The sequence below is a fragment of the Pelodiscus sinensis genome, chromosome 3 (assembly GCF_052426305.1).
Source record: "Pelodiscus sinensis isolate ZL-2025 chromosome 3, ASM5242630v1, whole genome shotgun sequence".
Lineage (NCBI taxonomy): Eukaryota > Metazoa > Chordata > Testudines > Trionychidae > Pelodiscus > Pelodiscus sinensis.
Window position 1 is genome coordinate 116,256,809 of NC_143054.1, and position 23,331 is coordinate 116,280,139.

Sequence of the window (23,331 nt, forward strand, 5' to 3'; positions counted from 1 at the left end):
AAGATGCTTTTGATGTGCTCCATGCAGATTCCAGGGTTGGGTTGCTAGGTTCCACAACCTGCATAGGGCCTATCAGAAGCATCTTTGAATGAAGAGACATTGTGTGGCTTTTCCCTAGCAGCCAGCTTGAGTCCGGGGAAGGAAGCCACTGTGCTACTGCCCTGGGGCTCCTCCAAGTAGGTGGGAGATGGGGCTGGGCCAGCCCAGGGCTCTTCTGGCGGGGGCAGTGGGAGTTTGGTGATTCTCTGGGTGGGAGAGGGCTAGTGGCCCCTGGCCAAGGGAGTGGGATAGGGAGCCTGGCCCATTGATTTCTGCCTCGGGCTAGAAATGCTATCCATGGACCTGGGTACTTAAAGCAGGAAGGGGCTACCATTGGTTTGTGTGTCTACATGTACGTCTGTTTTGTTTACTTTAAGATGAAGATGAACATAATTTCCTAATGGGAGAATAAGGTTCTAGAAGGTCCGCATGTTTTATAAAACTCCTTCAAGGTCTAAACTAGGTACTGGGGCTCTTCTAGTTTCTCAACCCATTTCTTAACGTTAGAGAAACCTACCAAATATTCACCTTCTGTCAACAGAGGCATTTTAATTGATCTTTATCCAGGAAATAAGTGCAGTGAGCAATGCAAATACTTCAGAAGAGTAGGATTGGCGATATAAACATAAGCCTGTTCCTCAATGTGTAATTCTGGACTAACCAGGGTATTGTGGTGCACCATATTTATTGTCTTTGTGATTTGTGTGTCAAGAATGCCTAGTTCAATGGCTTTTTTGACACTACTACCTCTGAGCTCAGTGGTCTTGCCTTCACTAGGAAAAAGGTGTTTTCTTAATTTGGATTAGCTATCACAGGATAAAATCCCGGTGATGAAAACATAGTTTGTAGTTTTCACATGAGTTAACAGACCAACATAAATCTTAGGTTTCCCCACATTTTCCTTGACCTGAAAACTCTTATGAAAATTACAAACTTCCTTAACTTGACAAGGATTTTACCTCCTTTTGGTTCAAGCATCTATCTGTTGCAACTGCCTGCAATGATCGCTACGGCCAGTCAACAGTGGCAGAGAAGTTGTGGAAGTTATGCAATTCCTGCTACAACAATTGTGTAGTTGGAACCAGTGTACATCCTTCATCCCGCCCCCCCCCCCCCGGGTGGCCTCTCAGCAGGAGGTCGATGGGAGAAACATTCCCATTGGCTTCCCTTAGTCCTTGCAACTATGAGAAGTACCACAGCTGACAGGAGCACTGTCAGTGTTCGATTTAGTGGGTCTTTACTGGACCTGCTAAATCAAATGCTGGAAGATCAACCACGACAGTGTCGATTTCTGCAGCAGTGAAGACAAGCCCTAACTTGGGTTCACAGTCTCCATAAGGAACACTTACTGCAACGTGGGATGTTACAAAATTCCCAGCGTTTTGTGGGGTTGGTAGTAAAACACCAGGGCCGAGGCTCGCCATCAGGGTTACGGCAGTAATTCAGCTTCAGATTCTTCTCTGGAAAGCTGAAAATTAGAAAGTTAAATTAAGAATCTAGGACACTAATGGCTGATAAGAATTGCCTCTCCTCTGGTACAAGTTTTTTTGGGGGCACTCAGTGGGAAAAGGAGTGAGATATAAATTATAAAGGAAACTGCATGAAGAGAACATTAAGATACAAAGTCAACGCTCAAAGTTGGGAAATGGCAGAATTAAGGTTGCCAGAGCAACCTTCCTTTGGGCCTCTTGTTCATATGCACTATAGTAGTTGGGCCCGCCAACACCAAGAGGACAAAGGGGGCACTTGCCCTGGAGACTGGCAATTCCAAAGGGTCTGGGCTTCTGGCCACTGCTTCTGCTACTGCAAATGATAATGGCAGCCAGAGCGCTGGGCTCTTTAGAATTGCTACAGTGAACTGAGCCCCAAAGTTCCAAACCGCATGCTCTGGCTGGCTCTGAGGGTAGCAGCAGGGGGAGTGGGCACCATGCCATCTGGGCTGTGCATGAGCTGGTTGCCCCTGCTCCACCCCTTCCACCTCAGGCCCCACCCCTTCTGGGCGTGCAGAGCCAGCCACCCCCCACATGGCCCAGGGGCCCAGCAATCCTGTCAGTGCCCTTGATGGATACTTCTGCCTAACATCATGCAATAAGTTTGTGGCAGATCAGAGCTAAGAATCCCAGTCCAGAGTCTTACCCAAAAAAGACCACCTTTTCTCTTCTTGCCACCCACAGCCTCATTCACTGTCCTTTCTGTGCACTGAATAACAGGGGTCTTGCACAGCAAATGGCATGTGATAATTTAATACTGTACCATGATGCATACACACAAGGAGGAAGAACATCCTTACACTTATGCATGTGCTTCAGAGTGTTGTTGGATTGGGACCTAAAGGAATTATTAGACCCTTCTCTAATAGACTCCTTTTGTTTTTAAAGGAGATATTGCTTCATTTGGCCAGTTTCCCATGTAGCTTGGCTTTATGCAATGTGTCCTACTACAAAATCTCAAAACTATGTATCAGTTAGCTGTAAGCTAAAATTGCTCATGTGCTCCACTGTGTTGTGCCCAGCTCTCAGTGACCGATATGTGGTTCTCCATTTTCTTTTTGACCCAACATTTTGTACTAGTTGGTGTGATCAGCTCTTCCTGATTGATTGCACTTGTGTAGGGGAACATGCAAGACACTTGCTTCCCTGCTGACTGGGAACACTAAAAGGATCTTTAAAATGTCAGCTGAATATTGCCAAGCATTCAAATTTTGCAAGATAGTTATTATGCTTTTATGAATGGTAGCACACCTTAGTGGATATGGCACTGGCCCAAGAGTTCCACTACTGCTCTGCTACTGAGCAGTCATGTGACTTTGGGCAAGTCACTTTTAAGGTCTGATAGGCAGAGGTGTTCAGCCCCAACAACTCTTGCTGAAGTCACTGGAACTCTGGATGCCAAGCATCTCTGAAATCTCTGATCTTACATTATTAGAAAGGCTTATTACGTGTATTGTTTCATTACCTAGGAGCCCTGGTAAGGGGCCAGGACCCCCATGTTCTAGGCACTGCACAAAGACAGTTGCTGTCCCAAGGAGCTTATAATCTAAGTATAGGATAAGGCAAGACACAATAAGTAGAAACAGACAGCAAGGAGATCACAATAAGACAATTAAAAACACCAACAACCTTTGCCTCGATTTTTCCCAACTATAAAATGAAGACTATGATGCTATAGATGAAAAGTTGTGTGTTAGTGTTAGGTAATATTTTAATTAGAATCAGAACCAAACCTCAGAGCCTTCTGAGGTTTTTCTGTCACTACAATTTTTCCTAGCTAGAATTTCAGAGAACTTGAAGAAGCTTGCAAAGAAACAAAAAGAAAAGAGAAAGGATTGTTGATTTACCGTCTAACACTGCTTTGAGCAGTAGCAAATCAGACTTCTCTTTTTTTTTTCCGTTGGCCAAAATGGAGCCTCTCCAGTCCACTCTTTAAGGGAAGGATATTCAAAATATATCTCCCTCGCACACATGTAACACTAACAGACCCCAGTTATCAGGGAAGGAAGAGCAAACTTGGAGCCTTTGAAGCTTAATACATGAGACTTTATTATATTAACCAAAAGCCACCAGGCTCTTAGATAAGGCTGAAGCAGACTTGTGCATCTCTGAGCCCTGGTCTTTGCTAGGGAGTTACTCCCCTTATTTCGAAATAACAAACGGAGCGTCCACACTACTAAGCCCGTTATTTCAAAATAACCGGCTGTTTATTTCAAAATAACTCCAGCTTTTCATGAAGAATAAAGCTTATTTTGAAATTGTTGTTTGGGGTATTGTTTTGAAATTTCCTAGTGTAGACATGCCCTGAGTGATCTTGGTACCACTGCATGGGACAGAGTACCACACCCAGGAGGTGCGTGGGTTCCACATGCACACTACCAAAGCCTGCCTATGGTATCAAATACATGGAGAAATGCATTGGCTCAAATGGCCAAGAGAGGTTGGCCAGCAAAATGAACAACTACTTAGATTATTTTTAAGTGTCTCTCTTTCCCTCCTGGCTCCATACCCCAGAGGCTATTTCCCTGGTGTTTGGTCTATTTAGCTGCTCTTAGGTTATTTCATTAATGGTTATGACTTACTTTGAAGGTTTGTACCCGTGAGTGTGAGGTTCTTGATTATCCCAATGCTGGCACTCCAACCCAGACTCTGTTTGGGAAATTTTGCCATTGTAGTTTTCACCACTGCAGTGCATGCACTCTTCTGTATGGATAAGCAGGAGTAAAATACAAAGAAACAGGCAAAAAAATTAATAGCACTGGTCTGGAAATTTTGTTAAGAAACCAATCAGAAAGTGAGGCTATAGTGAAGAACTATTCCAAAATGACCAAGGTCTTTCTACTGTTGAGTGACTTTACATAGTTAATTACTTTAATTTAATTTGGCTTATTTGTTAAACTGTAGCATATTTTAAAATAAAAACAATTAATGACAAAGCTACAATTAAAAAGTTGTCTCACTTTTATCCTGAAATATATCAGATGCTTCAGATGTAGTGCTACATTTTGTAAATACCCAATAGAAGTGTACACCTACCATTTCCTTGGGGAAAAATCATTTCACAAGGTTCACTGGTTCTCTCCCCATCCCCTTTTTTTCCTCCACTCAGTCATCTGGAGAAATGGGTTTTGCCCATTAAAGCTCATGATACTATATAAATATTTTTGTAAGTCTCTAGGGTGCCATAGGAGGACTTGTTGTTAATCAGCTATCCTGTCTCTGTAGATGACATTGCAAGAATGTGTCCGGGGAGCTGTTAGGCTTCTCCAGTAACATATTCCTTTTTGTAAAGTAGCTTCCTTTTAAAGAGTAAAGACTCAGATAATGAAGACTAGTTCTATATGGGATGTGGTGACACTAAACAGCTAATATTCTTCCACCGCTCTCAACAATCAGACCATGGTGAGGCCAACCCTCTGGTTTCCTAGACTCAACACTAAAGACCATCATTTGGTTTCCTAGATTCAACGTTAAAGACCATCTTCATCTAGTCCGACCTCCTTGCCCTTTGCAGACTACGGAACTTTACCCACCCACTCTTGGAATAGACTCCCAATCTTTGGTTTAGTTACTGAAGCCCTCAAATCATGGTTTAAAGACTTCAAACTACGGAGAATCCACCATTTACTCAACTTTAAACCTGGAAGTGACCTGTGCCCTTCACTCCAGAGGAAGTCCCATCTGGATTCAGTAATAATTATATGTATGGGTTATGAAAGGGAAGGAAGATTCATACATTTAGAATAGAGGAGCTGAATGAAGATTCATCTTTTTATGCACTGAGCAAAGGTGCCCTAGAAGTTGGTGGTGCTTCTGCTGATCAACTGACTCAAACTTTGTGCCTGAAAGATTTTTCAGGGCTGGCCCATGCCATATGTTTACATACAAAACTCCCCCTGATGTCAATGGAAGTTGCTTGCATGACTGTGATTGTCAGGTCAGTCTTTTTTTCCCTAATTTTTAAAATTAAGCTATTTCCTAGTTAGAGCAGATTTAAAAGTACCTGAAACCAAACAGATTCTAATTCCTCTATCTAGTAAATGTTTGTACAAATTATGCCATTCAGGGAGATAGCCTTTTTGCTGAAAATTTTTAAGTCTCAGCTTGGTTTGAATTAAAAACACAAATGGGCCTAAATCACAGAACTGAGGTCTGTATCTGCTATTTTAAGTCCCTGAAATAGGAGTTGTTTGAAAGTCAGATTTTTGGATCAGGCTCATCTCTAATTGAGTCCCTTTCATACCATACAATGGATCTGGCAAAGGCTATTATAATGGAAATGTTAACTGATTCTAAAGTGGGATGCTGAAACAAAATAATTGAGAAATGGCAAGTTCCCCAAGTCCTTTCTGTTTTGGAAGTTTTCAGACAGAATTATGGCATTTTGGCAAGGAAGATAATATACAAGAACAAGACCACAAGCAAAGCCCTGAGTCAATGAGGGTATGTCTACACTACCACCCTAGTTCGAACTAGGGTGGTTAATGTAGTCATACGAACTTGCAAATGAAGCCCGGGATTTGAATTTCCCAGGCTTCATTTGCATGTTGCCGGGCGCCACCATTTTTAAATGTCCACTAGTTCGGACTCCGTGCCCGCGGCTACACGCGGCACGAACTAGGTAGTTCGGACTACGCTTCCTATTCTGAACTACCGTTACTCCTCGTGGAATAGGAAGCCTAGTCCGAACTACCTAGTTCATGCTGCATGTAGCCGCGGGCATGGAGTCCAAACTAGCGGACATTTTAAAATGGCGGCGCCCGGCAACATGCAAATGAAGCCCGGGAAATTCAAATCCCGGGCTTCATTTGCAAGTTCGTATGACACATTAACCACCCTAGTTCGAACTAGGGAGGTAGTGTAGACATACCCTAAGGTACTTAAGCGCACACTTAAGTAAATGAGTGGACTTATTGATATCAAGGGGACTATTAACATGCTTAAAAGTTAGGTATGTGGAACATAAGAATGGCCTTACTGGATCAAACCACATGCCCATTTAGCCCAGTAGCCTGTCTTTCGATAATGGCCAAGGCCAGATGCCCCAGAGGAAATGAACAGAACAAGTCATCATCAAGTGAGCCCTCCCCTGTTGCTCATTCCCAGACATAGGCTAGGAACACCATTCCTTCCCATCCTGGATAATAGCCATTGATGACCTATCCTCCATGAATTCAGCCTTTTTAGAAATGCTGTAAAAGTCCTTCACAACATCCTCTGGTAAGAAGTACCACAGGCTGACTATGTTGTGTGAATGCCATCTTAGCTACCACAAACATGGGCTAGATCCTCTGCTTTTTGATGCCCTTAGTTAATATTATGGAGGGCTTGGTCTGATTATTAAAAATTGGATGTGCTAATAGTGCAGTACAATAATATTAACTAAGAAAAGATATTCTCCCTTGTCATTGTCAAAGGAATATGTCCTCTGGAAGACAGATAGTTGTATGTTGACCTCAGGGAACTGTTCCATTACCATTGATGCTATCCAAAAGAAGAATTAGGTTACGTCTACACAAACATTATTTCAAAATAACTAGCGTTATTTTGAAATAACTTAGTCCCCATCTACACAGCAGGCAGTTATTTTGGAATAATATTGAAATACTATCAAGCTGGAAGACTTCTTACTCTGACTCCTGTAACCCTCATTGTACAAGGAATAAGGGAAGTCAGAGGAAGAGTGTTCTATTTTGAAATAAAGTGCTGTGCAGATACTCCCAAAATTGAAATAAGCTACACAATTGATGTGGCTCAATTTTCGTAGCTTATTTCAAGTTAAGCCCTGCTGGGTAGATGCACCCATAGGAGCCTGATCCCTGAGCAAAGCCCGTTCAGCCTCAGGAAACGTTTTGCAGCTTCTGGATTAAAGTCTGCTGGCATGGTCTCAAACAAAGAGATAATGGCGTCAGGGGGCTGACACGTTCATACTCTGAAAAAAAAGTGCTTGAACAATTTACCATACTTAGCGCTATTGGGTGTAAAAGGATCTTTGCAATATCCTGACCTTCGCATTCTTGGATGTTACAGTAATCAAATCTAGTATTGGGATCTGTTGTGTAACACCAAGGTCCTTTTTCATCCCCATCAGGATTTCTGCAGTAGTTTGCCTCTAACCCTGCAGTGGGGTTTTTGTCAGGTGTAAACCTAAAATAAAATAAAAATGTCATTACAGCGAAAGTGAAATGCCTTAGTTTTGTAGGTGATTTTTGAGCTCCAGTCATACACGCTAAAGGCCAGTGAAAAAGATTCTTTCGTTGGTTGCCCAGATTTGAAGTCTTATCTGAAGACCACTCCATAGCTGTCATCAGTAGTTAGGGTTGCCAGGTGTCCAGTTTTAAACCGGACAGTCCAATATTTGAGCTTTCTGTTCAGGAGACAAATTGAAAAAATATAAATGTCCGGTATTTTCTAAATAAGATGTAATGTTGATTGTGATGTAATGTCAAGTGTATCCGGTATTTTTGCTGAAACCATCTGGCAACCGTATCAGTAGTCTCTTCATACCTACTGGAAGTCAGTTCTTTGATAGCTCTGGTGAACAGCCAACAATTTCATATCTACAATTTGTAGCAAACATGACAGCCTCCAAGTCCAAGAATGCTTGTTAACACTTGCAACTCATTATTGCTATTAGATTGCCAGGGTCTGAGCTCAATCAATGTCTGATGTGATTTTCTAATACAAAATATTAGTCTTTTTAATTACGTGTATGGGAAACTTTGCTGGGGAATGCAAAAAAGGACATTAATTAAATGCATGAGAGAGTTGTCAACAAGCAGGATGTGTTAGTATTGCATCCAATGTGTATGGGAGGTTGTTGACTGTTTCTCATTTAATTCCATAAAACAGGCGTGGGGAACATTTGTCCTGTTAGGGGACCCTGACTAGTGTTCCCTCTAATCTGTGGGGCAGCACAGCTTCACAGGTGATTATTCAGCCCTGTTCAGCCAGAGGCTCAGGGCTCTGCACAGAGCTAACTGACTCAGTGGGGCTGATTAAATCACCCGTGAAGCTGTGCTGCCCCGCAGTTTAGAGGGAACACTGCCACTTACCCACAGAAAATCAGTCAAGGGCTGCACACAAGTTGGGGACCAGATCCAGGTAAGCTGGGGGGGTGGGTGCAGGTTCCCCACCCCGGTGTAAAGTATTGTCCTGGAAACATGCAAGCAGCTCTCCAATATGATGATGTATCGTCTATCTCCTTTGCCATTTTTTGCAGCCATTAAAGAACATGGGTGAAATCCTAGTCCCACGAAAATCAATGAGAGTTCTCCCACTGACTTCAGTGGAGCCAAGATTTCATCCAACGAATGTCTTTTTTACTTGCTTAAGAATCACCACATTTGGCCAGAAATGCTATCTTTGAAATCATCTCTTAGGTCTGTGATCTCCAACCGTTAGACGCACAAGAGCATGTCTGGAATTGAAGATCAACCCTAACTCTACCCTTCCCCTTCCCTGAGGTCCTCCCCCTCTCACTCCATTCCCCCTCCCTCTGTCGCTCATTCTCCCCCCTCCTTGCTCCCTTTCCCCAGTCTGGGAGTGGGGATTGGAGTACAGGAGGGGGTGCAGACTCCAGACCGGGACTGAGGGTTCAGTGTCTGGGAGAGGGCTCCAGGCCTAGCCTGGGGCAGGAGACTGGGGCATGGGAGTGAGGGGTACAACCTCTTGGAGGGAGTTTGGGTGCAGGAAGGGGTTCCTGATCAGGGCAGAGTGTTGAGGTGCAGAAGAAGGTGAAGGGTATGGACTGTGGGAAGGAGTTTGGTGCAGCAGGAGGTTCTGGGTGGGTGCAGGAGGGGTTTGATAAGGAGTTTGGATGCAGTAGGGGTTTGGAGTGCGGGGAGGGATGTGAGGTACAGGCTCTGGTTGGAAGGTGCTTACCACAGGCAGCTCCCAGCCGGTGGTGCAACAGGGCACAGGCCTGCCCTGGCCATACACCGCTTCTGGAAGCCGCCAGCTGCTGGCACATCTCTCTGCACACACCCAAGAGGGGAAAGGGCAGCAGCTGTCTGCCTGCAAGCACCACCTCAACAGCTCTCCTTGGTACTGGGGGCAGGAGCAATGCACAGAGCTGCCTATCCCCACCCACCTCAGGGCTGCAGAGACATGCCAGCAGCCAGCCACTTCCAGGAGCAATGTGGGACGAGGGCGGGCAGGCAGTCTGCCTGAGACCTGCTGGACTTTTAGGGTCCCAGAAATCACAATGGACTGGCAGAGGCTCCAGAATTGACCAGTCGATTGTGGATTGACAGATTGGTGACCACTGCTTTAGGTCTTCTAGTATAGTTGTTCTCAAGCTGTGGGTCAGGATCCCAAAGTGGGTTGTGACCCCATTTTAATTAGCTGGTTTAACCTTGCTGGGTTCTGGGGCTGAAGCCTGAGTTCCACCACCAGGGGATGAAGCTGAAGCACAAGGGCAACAGCCCTTAACATTGGGGCTCAGGTTACAGGCCCCTGCCTGGGGCTAAAGCCAAAGGGGCCCCCACTGCCCCAACAGCCCCGTGGAGCAATGCCACTGGAAGAACGGGCAACAGAGCCCCCACCACCCCAGGCTGGGCCAGGGAGCAGCCATCAGCCACACCCACCCCTTTCCTTGAGTTCCTTTTCTCCCCCTGCCCTAACTCCTGTGTCACCCACTGACACCTTTTCACCCACTGCCCTGAGCCCCCCACCCTCTGCAATGACTCTTGCCCACCACTCTCTACTCTGTCCTGAGCCTCCCACACCTCCCAACCCCTTGCCCTGATTCCTGCATCCCCACCCTGTGTCCCCTACCCCATGCCCTGACTCCAGCACTCCTGATGCCCCCAACCCCTGTCCTGAGGGACCCAAGCAATGCTGGGTAAATCTTCTAGTACCAAATATGAAAAGGATGTACTTAGGGATGTGAGGTTTATTGTTGCTCCACATCTGGCAGGGCACACCACTCTGAGTTTTAGATTCTGTTCCTCTGTAGTCCATCCCCTTACCATTCTTGCATTCTAAAAGGTATACTGCAACGAAATACATTTATCTATCAGTATCATAATGTCAATCTGTTTGAATGAAATAATAATTTATAGATTCCACACACATGCAAAGGACCCTAAATACCCCCATTTTGAATCTTCTTTGCCCTCTCAACCCTCCCACAGAGGTACTATTAGATAGGTCTTTAAAAACAGGTTTGAAAATGTTAATGAAATAAATATATAAGGCATTTCACTTAAGTGTTAACATAAAGACCAAAAAACTAAAATATTTAGGGAAACAGATATAACAAATTATGGCTATTTTTGATGGATTGTTTCAAATTACAATGGCTATAATGATCCTTCTTTGGAGTGGAACAAAACATAGCTAATCAAGGTCTCTTCCAATCCTATGATTTTATTACTCTTATTGCCCCTGGATATGTCTACACTACCACCCTAGTTCAAACTAGGGTGGTGAATGTAGTCAAAGTTGCAAATGAAGCCTGGGATTTAAATATCCCGGGCTTCATTTGCATCTTGCCGGGCGCCGCCATTTTTAAATCTCTGGTAGTTCGGACTCCGTGCCCGCGGCTACACGCAGCACGGAGTAGGTAGTTCAAATTAGGCTTTCTAATTAGAACTACCGTTACACCTCGTAGTGTAGACATACCCTCTGTGTTTGTATTGCTCTGCTACAACTACATCTGTGGAAAATATTTTCAACATAACCTACAACAGAATGTGAAACTCATCTGATTTTAGGCAGCGTGGGCCCCATAATCACAGATCTAAACCTACCTAAATTTTGGAGATACAAAATTCCACCTGTTGTAACTCAGACCTATTAATATTTGGGTTTTGGTACAAACTGTAAACACAAACAATGTGTTTCACTGAGATCCCTCTGCTCACAAATGAAACTTGACTCGTGGAATAATTTTGAAACCATGAGTCATCCAAGCACAAGATTAAGCCGAATGAGTCCAAGAGAGCTAATCTGAATTTTTGTCAGTGCTGGCCTTTGTGGGTCTGGCCTGACTGTCTGAAAGCCTGGCCTTATTGAAATAAATGGGAGTTTTGACATGAATCCAGGGAGCCAGGATGTCACCTGAACTATATCATTTCCTTATGAAGATAGCCTTGAAGATGTAAAATGACCAATAATTCTGAAAGCCTAAGTTCTCCCTGAGTTTTTCAGGAGATATTCATTGTCTGCTTATAGCCATGTAATAACACTGCCCTCTGGGGTATGGAAAAACCATGCCCAAATCAAGGAACCTATGGCTAAGATCCTAGAACAGATGATAGCTGTAGGGCTCAGTGCTGACTAGACTACTGCTGATGGAACTAAGGCTTCTGTAAGCCTGCTGCCTAGGGATTGGGCATCTGAAACCATAGATGGGGAGCAGCAGCATGTCTGATTCTTGACAACCATTCCCACTTAAAGCGACATACAGCATGCAGGTAACTCCATTCCTCTCTAGCAGTTCATCACTAGAAAGCAATATTTATTATACTGCAGAATTCATTTCCTGGTGCCAGACTGGTTCCAACATGCAAATCAGTGCAACCTTGAGGCTTACAAATTCTTCATTTTGACAGCTAAAAATGCTGAGTGCCATTTTGGTTCATTTGGGAACCATTCTAGGAAAGTTTACACAATAAAGCCTGTACAGGAGATAATCATTACTAGAATGCTCTTGTATAAACACACTTACCACAAGAATCACCAAGCATTCAAATACAATCCTGCTCCACTTTTATAAGGCAACCTCCATTAAGCAACCTCCATTAAGCAACCAATTTTTACAGTTCCTTGTTTGGTCACTTAAGACAGGTTTACTCAGAATTTGTTTTTAGAGGGTCTGGAATGGACTTAGGTGGGTTTTTTTCTTTTCGGGTAACTTCTGGTATTCTCTCTTTCTCCTTCCCATCAACCTACTCCCCAGCACAAGCACATGTGTCAATGTTCAGTTCCTCCTTTTGATCCTGGTTCGAAAGTGACCTTTTCTCTACCTGAGAAGAGCTGGGTTTCATTGGGTTGGTTTCAGTGTTTTTAAACATCGGCCATGGAGGATTTTTGTTCTCTCAGACTACTTCTACACTGCAGTTCTTTTCCGGCATACCAGAGGTATTCTGGAAAAACTACCCCACATCCAAGGAACGTGTCCGCTTTTCCGAATTTTTTTTTTTGAAAAAGTGGATGTGCTCTTTCGCCATCCCTGTAAACACCATTGTAGGAGGAAGAAGGAATTTGCTGAAAGATAAGGTTTTCCAAAATTTGGCACCATGTAGATGTGCCAAACTTCGGAAAAGCCTCTTCCAAAAGAAAAGCAGAAAAAGATACGCAAATTCAATTCACAATTTGCATATCTTTTTCCGACTTTTCTTTGTAGTGTAAAGACAGCTTCAGTTTTGCTTCAAAATTTCAAAACTCCCAATGGAGCATAATTCTTCTTTTACATACATCAGTGTAAATCTACAGTGATTCCATTTACATACATTGATTTATATAGGTACAGTAACAGAAGAATTAGGCGTACTGCTTGTTTATGGATTGGAATCAAGATTTTCTTAAAACTGAGGGATATTTGGTTTTGGGGTTCTGATCCAGGCTCATTTCTAATCGGTCAGACTATATTTATGGATTGTCACAGTCTACCATAGATTTTTTTTTTTTTAAGCTGGGAACATTTTGTATACTCTACGTGGTTTTGCAATGTGTTCACATTCAAAAATCTAACAAAATGAACACTGAGGCAGTCAAGTGCTGACCTAAACTCTTTTTGTTTGAATAAACTTCTGACAGTTTGTATAACCTTTAGGGTTTTTTCCCATTTGCTAACAAATAACCAACTTTGTACCCTAAATTCAAGCTCATGTTCATTTGGGTTAACAATTTACAAATTGGTATGTCCAAATACTGCCTTTAATTCTCATCCCTCTTTCCATAACACAAACTAAATTAGCTTTTGTGTGTTATAGCATGTTTAATGGAGCAGTTCTGGGGAGGGGGGGAAAGCTGCACATTTTTTCATATCAAATATTATCTGTGGCTGTGAAAGGTAAGATAGAGGAGGGTAATCAAATCTCATTTTGAGAGGGTAGGATGACCTCTTGTGGACAAAAGCAGAGAGCTATTCATTCCATCTACAGAACTGCAAAATCATTTAGGTGCCTAATGGGAAATGTTCATTTTCCTTTGACGCATTAAGATACTGGGGATGCCAGAGGTAGCAATGTACACAGCACAAATCAGTGATCTGAGCTGGTTAGGCAAATTACACGTTCCTATTTCCTGTTCTGTGACAACATATTCAGACAATAAGATTTTATATTTAGGATTTATACCAGATGCGTTAAAATTCTGTGAAAATAATAGGGTGAATTACAAAGGGGCAGTGCTAGATACTTAGCAGGCTACAATGAGACCTCCAATTTCACTAACCTAGATATGTTGTGCTGTCCTAAGCTGTCCTTAGCAGTGAGTTTCACAGCTTTGAATGTAACAGTTAGAGCTTCTTCATGCCTTATTTAGGAGGCTACTCTACAGAAAGAACCTTATTGATAACTGCATTGGATCTTTTAATATGGTTAGTAAAAAATTAAAATAAAGCAATGACTAAATCAAGAGTTGACAACCCCCTTTGTCCTAGAACTAGTCTTATGATATTAGAATTTTATTGAAAGGCCCAGCTCACGGAATCAAATTATTAGATGAGAATCTCAGTTTTCAAATTTAAAAAAACCCAGTAAATGTGTAGCTTTGGGGCTGCAGATGTGAGCTTGAAAATGTGACTTGAATTCACCTCTATGGCTCAAAAGCCTGAAGGAAAATAAAAACACCCACATTTATTATTTTTAAATAACTCATGCTTTTAAAACCAATCTTGTGACTTTTGTAGCTTGACTCGTGGTTTTTGAATGCTTGTGGAATTTTCATATATATACTGATTGACCTATATAGTTACATTGTTTAACAGGAAATCAGCCCCAGCATCTATAACTGAGATGTTCAAATTACCCTAAGGGAGTTGAATGTCCAAATCCTATTAGGTTTTAATGGGATTTGGGCACCAAATTCCCCTGGAATCCTTTGAAAGTCCCAGCCTGCATGTGGTAGGATTGTCACCCATCCTTATATTTTGCTCCAAAGTTCAAATTTTGACAGTGCCCCAAACAAATTTGCAGGGTTGGCATGTCATTGTATTGGCATTCATGCATCATGAGTTATAATACAAGTTACAGTGTTGTGGTGTTTTGGGACAGATTTGGATCTCAGTGTTTCATTGGCCTTTCGCTGGATTTACAGCAGCATAAACCAGAATAAGAATCTGGCCCTCTGAATACAGTATTTCCATTGTGTCAGTGGGAATATTTAATTACTAATAAGTGAAAAGTCAATTTCATCTTACTTCCTTGTTTGCTCATGTGATCACTGATTTTCCATATTTATAACAAAAACTATACGGGGACAACTTTTAGGGTCCTTGCTCGGCTTTTACTCAAACCTTACTCGAGGGAAACTCCCGCTTCCCTCTGGCTATAATAGAATATCCCATATTGAAATATTAAGTAGGACATTTACTAAGTCCACTATTCTGAAACCTATTTTAATTTGTTTCAGAAGTGATGTGATTCAAAATTTTTGTGTAGAATTTAATACCAGTTATTTATTTCATACATCTGATGAAGTGGATTTTACCCACAAAAGCTTATGCCTAAATACATTTTAACGACTTATTTACTCTATTTTCTATGAAGAATTTGTGAAAAAAGAAAGTCACAGGGAGTTGTATTATAAATCTGGAAGCTCTAGATAAAGGGTTTGGAGTGGAAGATCAGTTTTGTGTTGGTGTAAATAACGCTGGTGGCATTGAAGATATCAAGTTACAAGTTACATCATCAAAACAAAATCTCCTTGGTTGATCATAAACTGGTGATATGACACACAACTGTTAATGATACTGTTCTCCTATAAATTAATCTTTTCCTTTGTGTTCTACACATTACACTGTTATCCTGTAGATATGCCAGGATGTGAATGTGAGAATTAGCATGAAGTTTGATGAAGCTCATTGATATTTAAATTCCAGTTTTAAGGGTGTCTGCACCAGATCCATAGCTGAAGTCAATTAAATCAGTGGCACAATGCTAAACTTATGTCAGTTTAGAATCTGGTCCATTATGTTTTCCTTATTGAACCTGTATGTGGTAAATGACACCTGCTTCTGGCTGTCCCCAGCTTATTATTTCAGTTTATTTTTCAAACTCATCAACATTTTTTAAAATGTAAAAAAACATTACTGATGATTACCTCATCATTTAACACTGGTGACAGTCTTTTCTCCAAGACATCTCCCTTCAGTCAACTGGTTTACTTTGTCATTTTTCTTCCCTTAAAACTGTGAAGTGCTCACATGCAAAAACGGAAATTTATTTTTTCCACTGCCTATTATTTATTCAAGGCTTGACTATAGTTTTATTCCAAGAGGAGAATTAAGGAATCCAAAATAGTCAGTTGTCAGAGCATGCTATAAGATGAGAATAGAGGTTTTAAAAGGGAGTTTACCCTACACATGGATATTTCATATTTTCTTATTGAGAGATTCACTGTTTATAGACAGGCAAAACCAGAAGTTGATTTCTGTATTGTGGGGCCCTGGCCCAGAGTAAGTGGTGTGCCCTCCCCTCCTTCTGTCTGTAGTTGCCCTTGCCCCACCCATTGCTCCTGCCACAGAGTAGGGTCAGGTGCAGGGGGCTTCTGCTGTCACACCTCCCTAATGCCCCTGCTGGGAGTGGAGTCGGAGCATGGGGGCCTACCTGGTCCCCCAGCAGGGGCACTGGGCAGGTGGGACAGCTGGGCAGGTTCAGGAGTGAGGCAAGCCCCCATACCACAAACTCATTGCCTTGGCAGCAGCTCCAGGCTGGCAGGTAGAATGGGACAAGCCCCTGTGCCCACCCAGCTCCCCAGTAGGTGCACTGGGCACGTGGTGCAGGTCAGGGGCACCCATTTTCTGGGGGCCCTAAGATGACTCAGTGGCTAATTCATCACTGGACATAATATGAGATCAAATGCTTCTTCAAACACATCGTCCCTGGTTTTCTGGGAAATATTTAAACCGCATAAACATAAAATTAAGGGATTAAAAATAAAGCATAAAATAGGAAACCTAGTAGGCTCTAAAACTCATATTCAGGGGCAGATATAGGGCAGGGCGAGCGGGGCGGCCGCTCCGGGCCCCGTGCTTCAAGAAGCCCTGTGCATGCGCCATGGCGCCACCATGCATGCGTGTGGTGCCATCGCGCATGCGTTGTGGCAAAGGGGGGCCCCGCGAAATTGTGCTACCCTGGGCCCTGCGAAATGGTCATCTGCCCCTGCTCATATCGATAATAGATTCTACCAGATCCATTAAGCAGAGTGCTGCAGACACTTACAGGTGGAGAAATGTATCACTTTTTGGTTCAATATGTGATTCCAAAACCATAAAAGGTTTGGGACTAGATGGAGGGTTGGAAATTTATTTCTACAGCCTCACTCTTTAAGGATGCTGTTCTGAATCCAGGACTGTTCAATGGACTACATAGAATCACTTCAGTTTTCAGTCCCTTTCCCTGCACTCATCTACAAAAATCATCACTACCGTAAATGGCAGTAAATTAGCAACCTTGGAAAGGTGGTCAAGGATATATTTTTGTCAAATAAGCATATATTAAAGAGGCAATACCGAAGTATATACATACTTTTTTTCTCATAGAGCACCACATTTGTTCTTCTGATTGACTCTGCTGTTTTTGTGTTCTCAGCTAATGTAATACACTGTTGATCTTTACTGGTGAATAGAAAGGCCCTGTTGAAATTGAAAGGGGAAAACAATGTGAGAAACAGCAATTGATTTTGTTTAAATTATTGTCTTAGTGAATGTTTTTCAGTATCCATTTCAGATTCTATCAGCCATGGCAGTTTAGAGATATTTTAGGCTTTCTGTAAAATTTTCAAAAGCACTTTAAATGCCTAAATTGGACTTACGCTCCTAAGGTACTCAGGCACACTTGGAAAATGTTACTCTGTCTGTAGTAGGTTGCAGTTGCCTAGGTGATAACTCAGTCTGCACAAACTGAACTACAGGTGTTAGCCTGCGTTTACATTAAGAAAAGTAGTTATGTTAGGACTGATTTATCTAGCTTGTGTTAACTAAGGCCACATCTCCACTTGCAACATCAGAGATTGATCTTCTGGTATTTGATTTTAGCGGATCTAGTAATGCTGATGGTGCCCCAGGTCGGCACTGGTGCTCTTCGATTTATGAGGCTTGAGGGAAACCAATGGGAACATTTGCTCCCATCGACCTCCCACTGTAAAGATGGTGCTAATCTTGGCCTAAAGTATGTCAATTCCATCTACGTTATTTACATAGCTCAAGTTGCATATCTTAAGCCAACCTTCCAGGTCTGTATAGACCGAACCTAAATCTGACCAACATTCAGCTTTAACCTGGTCTTGCAAAGCTTGATACCGGCAGCTCTTACTACAACAACAACACATACAAAACTGTGTTCAACAATTATGGGCAAAAACATGCCAGAAGCATTACAGTAAGCTGCAATGTTGATCCCAGTCCTTGAGTATGTTTATGAAGGTGTCACATCCTTCCTCTCATGTTGCTTTCTTCTCCTGGTTCCCTCCACCATGCTAATTAGCATGCATTGTTCATTGATTTAAAGAACGTATACAAAGAAGTCCTATTACCCTAGAACCAGATTTGATCAAGGGCTTGAAGGCACAGGAGCTTAATCTTGCTCCAGCAGCAGTCCCCATAAATTTCGGTGATCAGGTCCCAGGGGAGAGTTTATGGCTGCAGCTCTGATTTCCCTACCTGATAATCAGGAGGCTGAGGGATAGCACTGTGTGAAGAGATCCCAGCAGAGAACAGTTAGCCCTTGACAAAAGCTACATGAGTGTGTTTTAACATGTCCAGTCTCTCTCTTGCCTTTCCTCATTGAGAGCTTGTGACAGGGTGTTTGCCCTGAACTGGCCCTTTAAGGGCAAACCCCAGCCTGGAGCAGGGCCTGGGAGGTTAGCCCCAGCTGAGGCTGTATTAGTTGATTAGGGCCCAGCTGGGAGCTATATAACAGGATGGGCTGCTGCTCCCAGGGTGAGCAGTGAGAGTCTGGTTGCTGGAGCTGGAGCTGGAGCTGGAGCTGGCCAAGGCCAAGGCCAAGGAAACCTCCAGACTGCAGGGCCTGAAGCACAGCCTGCTGAAGAAACAACAACCCCTGGAAGGGGGGCTCAGAGACTGATGTGGGCACTGCCGGAGGGCAGTGTCATGAAGAGAACGCCGTCCCCTAGAGGAAAGGGGAAACATGACCTGAGGGAAGGCACCCAGCCAGTGGACAGATGGCAGGGGGTGCTGTGGTGGTGAGTGAACCCCCTCACAGAGCTCCAGGGGTTTTGCAGAACTGCATCCTCTATATTGCTCCAGACAGAGATTCATAGAGGTGGGATTCACAGAGGTTTGTGATGATTCATTTACATCAGAATAGTAGCTGACAGTGACTTCTACAATCCTGGTTAGTAGCATCCCTTTAAAATTGTTGTTGTTTCCTGCTAGATCTTTGCCATTTTGAAAACTTAAATCAGATCTTGAATTGAACATCAAGTTAAAACTAACTTTAAAAAGTCTGCATTAGATCACCTGTGGCTTGAACTGGGGGAGAGGTCCTGGAAGGGCAGAAAATGCTATGAGATTCATCCCTGGAGTTTTTAGAGAAGCCACATTTGGAAGAGAGGGTTGGGGACCCCTGAGCTATGTCTACACTTGCGGCTTCCTGCACCAGAAATATGCAAATGAGGCTAAGCGTGGAATATCGCCGAGACTCATTTGCATACCTAATGAGCTGCCATTTTTGCAGAAGAGTCTCTTATGCCAGAAGGAGCTGTCTACACTGCCCCTTCTTGCGCAAAAAACCCCCTCTTGCGCAATGCCGTTATTCTTGAAAATAATCAGCGTAGCAGCATTGCGCAAGAGGGGTTTTCTTGCGCAAGAATGGGCAGTGTAGACAGCTCCTTCTGGCACAAGTGCCTATTCTACAAAAATGGTGGCTCATTAGGTATGCAAATGAAGCTCGGCAATATTCCACACTTAACCTCATTTGCATATTTCTGGCGCAAGAAGCTGCGAGTGTAGACATAGCCCTGGAGTATAGAGAGGTAGGTCTCCCAGATGGACAGGACTTGGAATAAAGGGACCCTTTACAGTGCAGACTTCTCCCCTCACACTGATCCACTGCCCCCCTCACACTGATCCACTCCCCCCCTCTCTCAGGCCATATGCTAGACTCTACAGTTAATGCTGCTGCAACTAATGATAACTCTCAGTAAAATATCCAGCCAGCTATCAGGTAACTGAGCAGGAGACATTGGTTCAGGTTGGCTTGTTCCCTGATCCATCCCCTCCAGTGCTCCAAAGTTCCACAGAGACCCTTACTCGTAGGACTTCACAAAGAAGCAGGGAGGGTAGGTGGTGTCATTCCTTCTCTCCATGGGAAGCAAGGGAAGATCTAGTAGTCCACATACACTAATAAGGAGGTCCTCTGGTTCCTAGCATAGAATAAGAGTGTGACAGAGCCAACAGGTGCTGCTGCTGATGTCCTGTCTTCTGAGCAGCACATTTCTTACAGGCCTATGAATGGTGAAGGGTCTGAAGGCACCTGGATATTAGTGTGTTAGAATGTTGTCAAGAGGGTTTGTGCATCTAGATCCCAAGTTATTTTCTAACACATGCTAAAATTAAAAACACAGTCATCTTGGTCTTCTCTTTTCACCCACATCTCTCAGGTATTGACCTTCTGGGCACTTTTCCCTTCCTCTGAAAACTCAGAATAAACTTATTGTGGAGGAATATCCTTAGAAAGCTTCATTAACATGTAAAGCAGAGCACTCAGTCCACCACAATGAGATTTAGCTGTGGGACACAACAGAAGTTACCTGCATGTGAATTTTGTTTCAGCTTCACATTTCTCAGCACATTCTTCTTTACCATTTGTTTTGTAAATCTGTTTTGTTACGCCAACTATCCAAGCACCCTCGGTTTTTACATAGTCGTCTAATATGTCTCCTTGTGCTAAAAGTGAACAAAAGGAGTGGAGGTTAAAAAGTCAGTATGCTAAAGTTCATATAATTTGTTTTAAAATACCATTTTCTATGACACATTGGCTAGTAATGCTGCCCTTTAATTTGTGTGCATTGAGTTAATGGTAACACATCCTGAATAAGCTCCATTCTCCTGGCATGGTTAAGGTTGGCAGCACTGGAGGAGGCAAGAGGGAATGCAGTAGGACACAAGGACAGAGACAAAGCACTTTAAAGAAGAGAACACAACATTTGACTTCGATGCATATGGAATGGAAAGCAGATAGAGACCCGAAGGGGTGGAGAAGCTACACTTTACACTACACTCTCTCCCTTTACTGAAAAAGGGATGTAGTTTAGACATACCAGAGTGAATTGGAAACAAGGAAGGTGATTTTGGTAGTCATATTTTGGAGATACTAGAAGGATGGGAGTAATGTGAAACAATGACTCTCAGTGGGTGGCCCAATCCCATTGAATTTGTAGAAAGCTCAGCTTTATCTATCACATATTTTTGGTTGTCTGTCTCCAGATGTTTTGAATGGAAATCATCATGCTATCACTATGGCCATTTACCATGTTTATTGTTATAATAACTCAAGACTAGAGCAGATTCAGGTTGTCTCATTGATGGCAATGAAGTCACACAATTGCAAATTGGTAAATTAATTTGGCGGTTTCTGAAAGCTAGACCTGTGTATGTTAAATATATTAGCATATTCATCAAATATATTAGCATATTCATCAACACATTTAACATCTGCATGATGTTGAGATGTTCAATTACATTTATCCTAGTAAAGGAATTTGCTACCTAATTAACTTTCCTCTGACATCTATAAATCTCTCTATTCATCAGTCAGACAATTGTTTCTTTGCTGTTTTAGCAGCAGGATTACAGAGAGAACTAGTTGTGTGCTTTTATCGTTCCCTTTTCAAATCAGAATACGCTTGATATATGGTGGATACTGGGAATTATTCATGTAATGTGAAACTCACCCCCAAACAGAGAATGAGCCCAGTGCCTACACATTACTCAAATCCATTTATACCTTGGGTGGACCATCTGCACAGGGATGAAGTTCATTCTCATAGAAGTTGATTTGAATCAACAGGTATTGGGCCTAATTCACTGCTGCATATTTATCCAGTTTTATGCCAGCATAACCCATAATTTTGAGGGTTAATATTACATACATACATACACCCATATTTATATTATACCAAGTGTTTTCTGTTGCAGATATGAAAGTAAATATATCTCCAGTGTTCAAGGGTACTGTTCTATAGGTGCCAGAGGGGGTGGTTGAACAGTATAAGATTCCAGGCATCGAAGAAAATCTCCAACCTCTAGAAATCCCATATGTACACCCACCTTATTGAGAGGTCTTTGTGGAGTGCTAGTGGCCTGCTCCTAAAGCAGCATGGAGCCAAATGTACCTTTCCCAGAGTTTTCTTGGAACTGCCACAGGTAAGGGGCACTTCTCCTCAAATCTCACAATCTGGATTTGTGGGGAACAAAGCACCTGCCTTGGCCAACTGTTTTCATACAGTGGTTTAATTCCATTGATTTCAGTGTGTTACTTTCAATTTGCACTAGTGTAAGTGTAGACATAATATCAGACTTAGGTTATCAACTATGGGAGGAAAGACTCCTAGTCCTACTGCCAGCTACTGTCCCTACCATCCATAATCTCTAGCAAAGTAGTCAGGCTCCAGTAGTAAGTATACTAGCCTAGCATTTAGGAGACCTGGGTTCAAAAGTGCCTACTCTGTCAGTCTTCTGTGTAACCTTCAGCATATCATTTACTTCTCTGTGCCTCAGTTCCTTAACTGTAAAATAGGGTTAATAGCATTGCCCTACCTCAAAGGGATATTTTGAAGGTAAAGATTGTGAGGTGCTCAGACATTCTGATGACAAAGACCATATAAGTATTTAGATTACTAGTTGGAGACCAGGCTGTGGGATTCATGTCCCTGCTGTCCTACTTCATAATTATGAAGCAATGGGTGGGTTTGGGCTATCTATGGTTTTGCTCATCTCTAATCTCAAACTTATTTTGTTTTCTAAACCAGTACCACCTCAAATACTCATTGCTTTCTTTGATCACACAAAGCATCCCCGTTTTTATTGATCAGTGTCATGAATAGAAAATAATATTTGCTAATAGCTTTGCACCTACAGAGATGCGGCACCTTTTCTAATCTGACTTAAACTGTGCACAAATAATTTGGAAGGTGTCTACAAGCTAATTTTGGCTGAACGGGTAAATAGAAACAGACAAGATAATATGACAAATTCCTTGATGAAGCTCGCAAAACACAAAATAACTGATCTCAAAATACAACAGGCTGTGCATTTTTTTAACTTAATGTCCAGTTTGTGCTAAATCCAGAAATAGGCCAGTCAGATATATGGAATTAAAATGATCTGCTCACTTTATATACACATTGATTATATATATTCTGGATTGGTACTAGAACATGTAAATGACTGTTTCATTGAGGTTTTGAGAGGGGTTGATGTGGCTCACTAGTTTGGGATGTGAGGTTGTGCTGGTAAAATTCAACAATTCTTTTCAGATTTTTTTCTTTAAAGATTTCAAAATTCTTTGGGGGGAAAAAAAATCAAATGAAGTAACAGGGACTAATGACACCTCTGTTATAACAACATTTAGCGAGACAAGGTAGGTGAGTGTAGCAATGGGGCACA

At 42.5% G+C, this 23,331-nt stretch overlaps 1 protein-coding gene across 1 annotated transcript in view; it reads right to left on the bottom strand.

Annotated features, from left to right (window-relative positions):
* The window catches only part of PLG (plasminogen), a 52,729-nt gene that overhangs the window by 23,809 nt on the left and 5,589 nt on the right, over positions 1-23,331 (bottom strand). Inside the window, exons 2-7 of the mRNA XM_006115018.5 lie at positions 20,475-20,610; positions 17,231-17,337; positions 10,411-10,525; positions 7,537-7,676; positions 4,112-4,232; positions 1,389-1,507 (exon numbers count right to left, since the gene is read on the bottom strand). Of these exons, the coding sequence (XP_006115080.2) occupies positions 1,389-1,507; positions 4,112-4,232; positions 7,537-7,676; positions 10,411-10,525; positions 17,231-17,337; positions 20,475-20,610 (738 nt within the window). The remainder of the gene's footprint in view (positions 1-1,388; positions 1,508-4,111; positions 4,233-7,536; positions 7,677-10,410; positions 10,526-17,230; positions 17,338-20,474; positions 20,611-23,331) is intronic.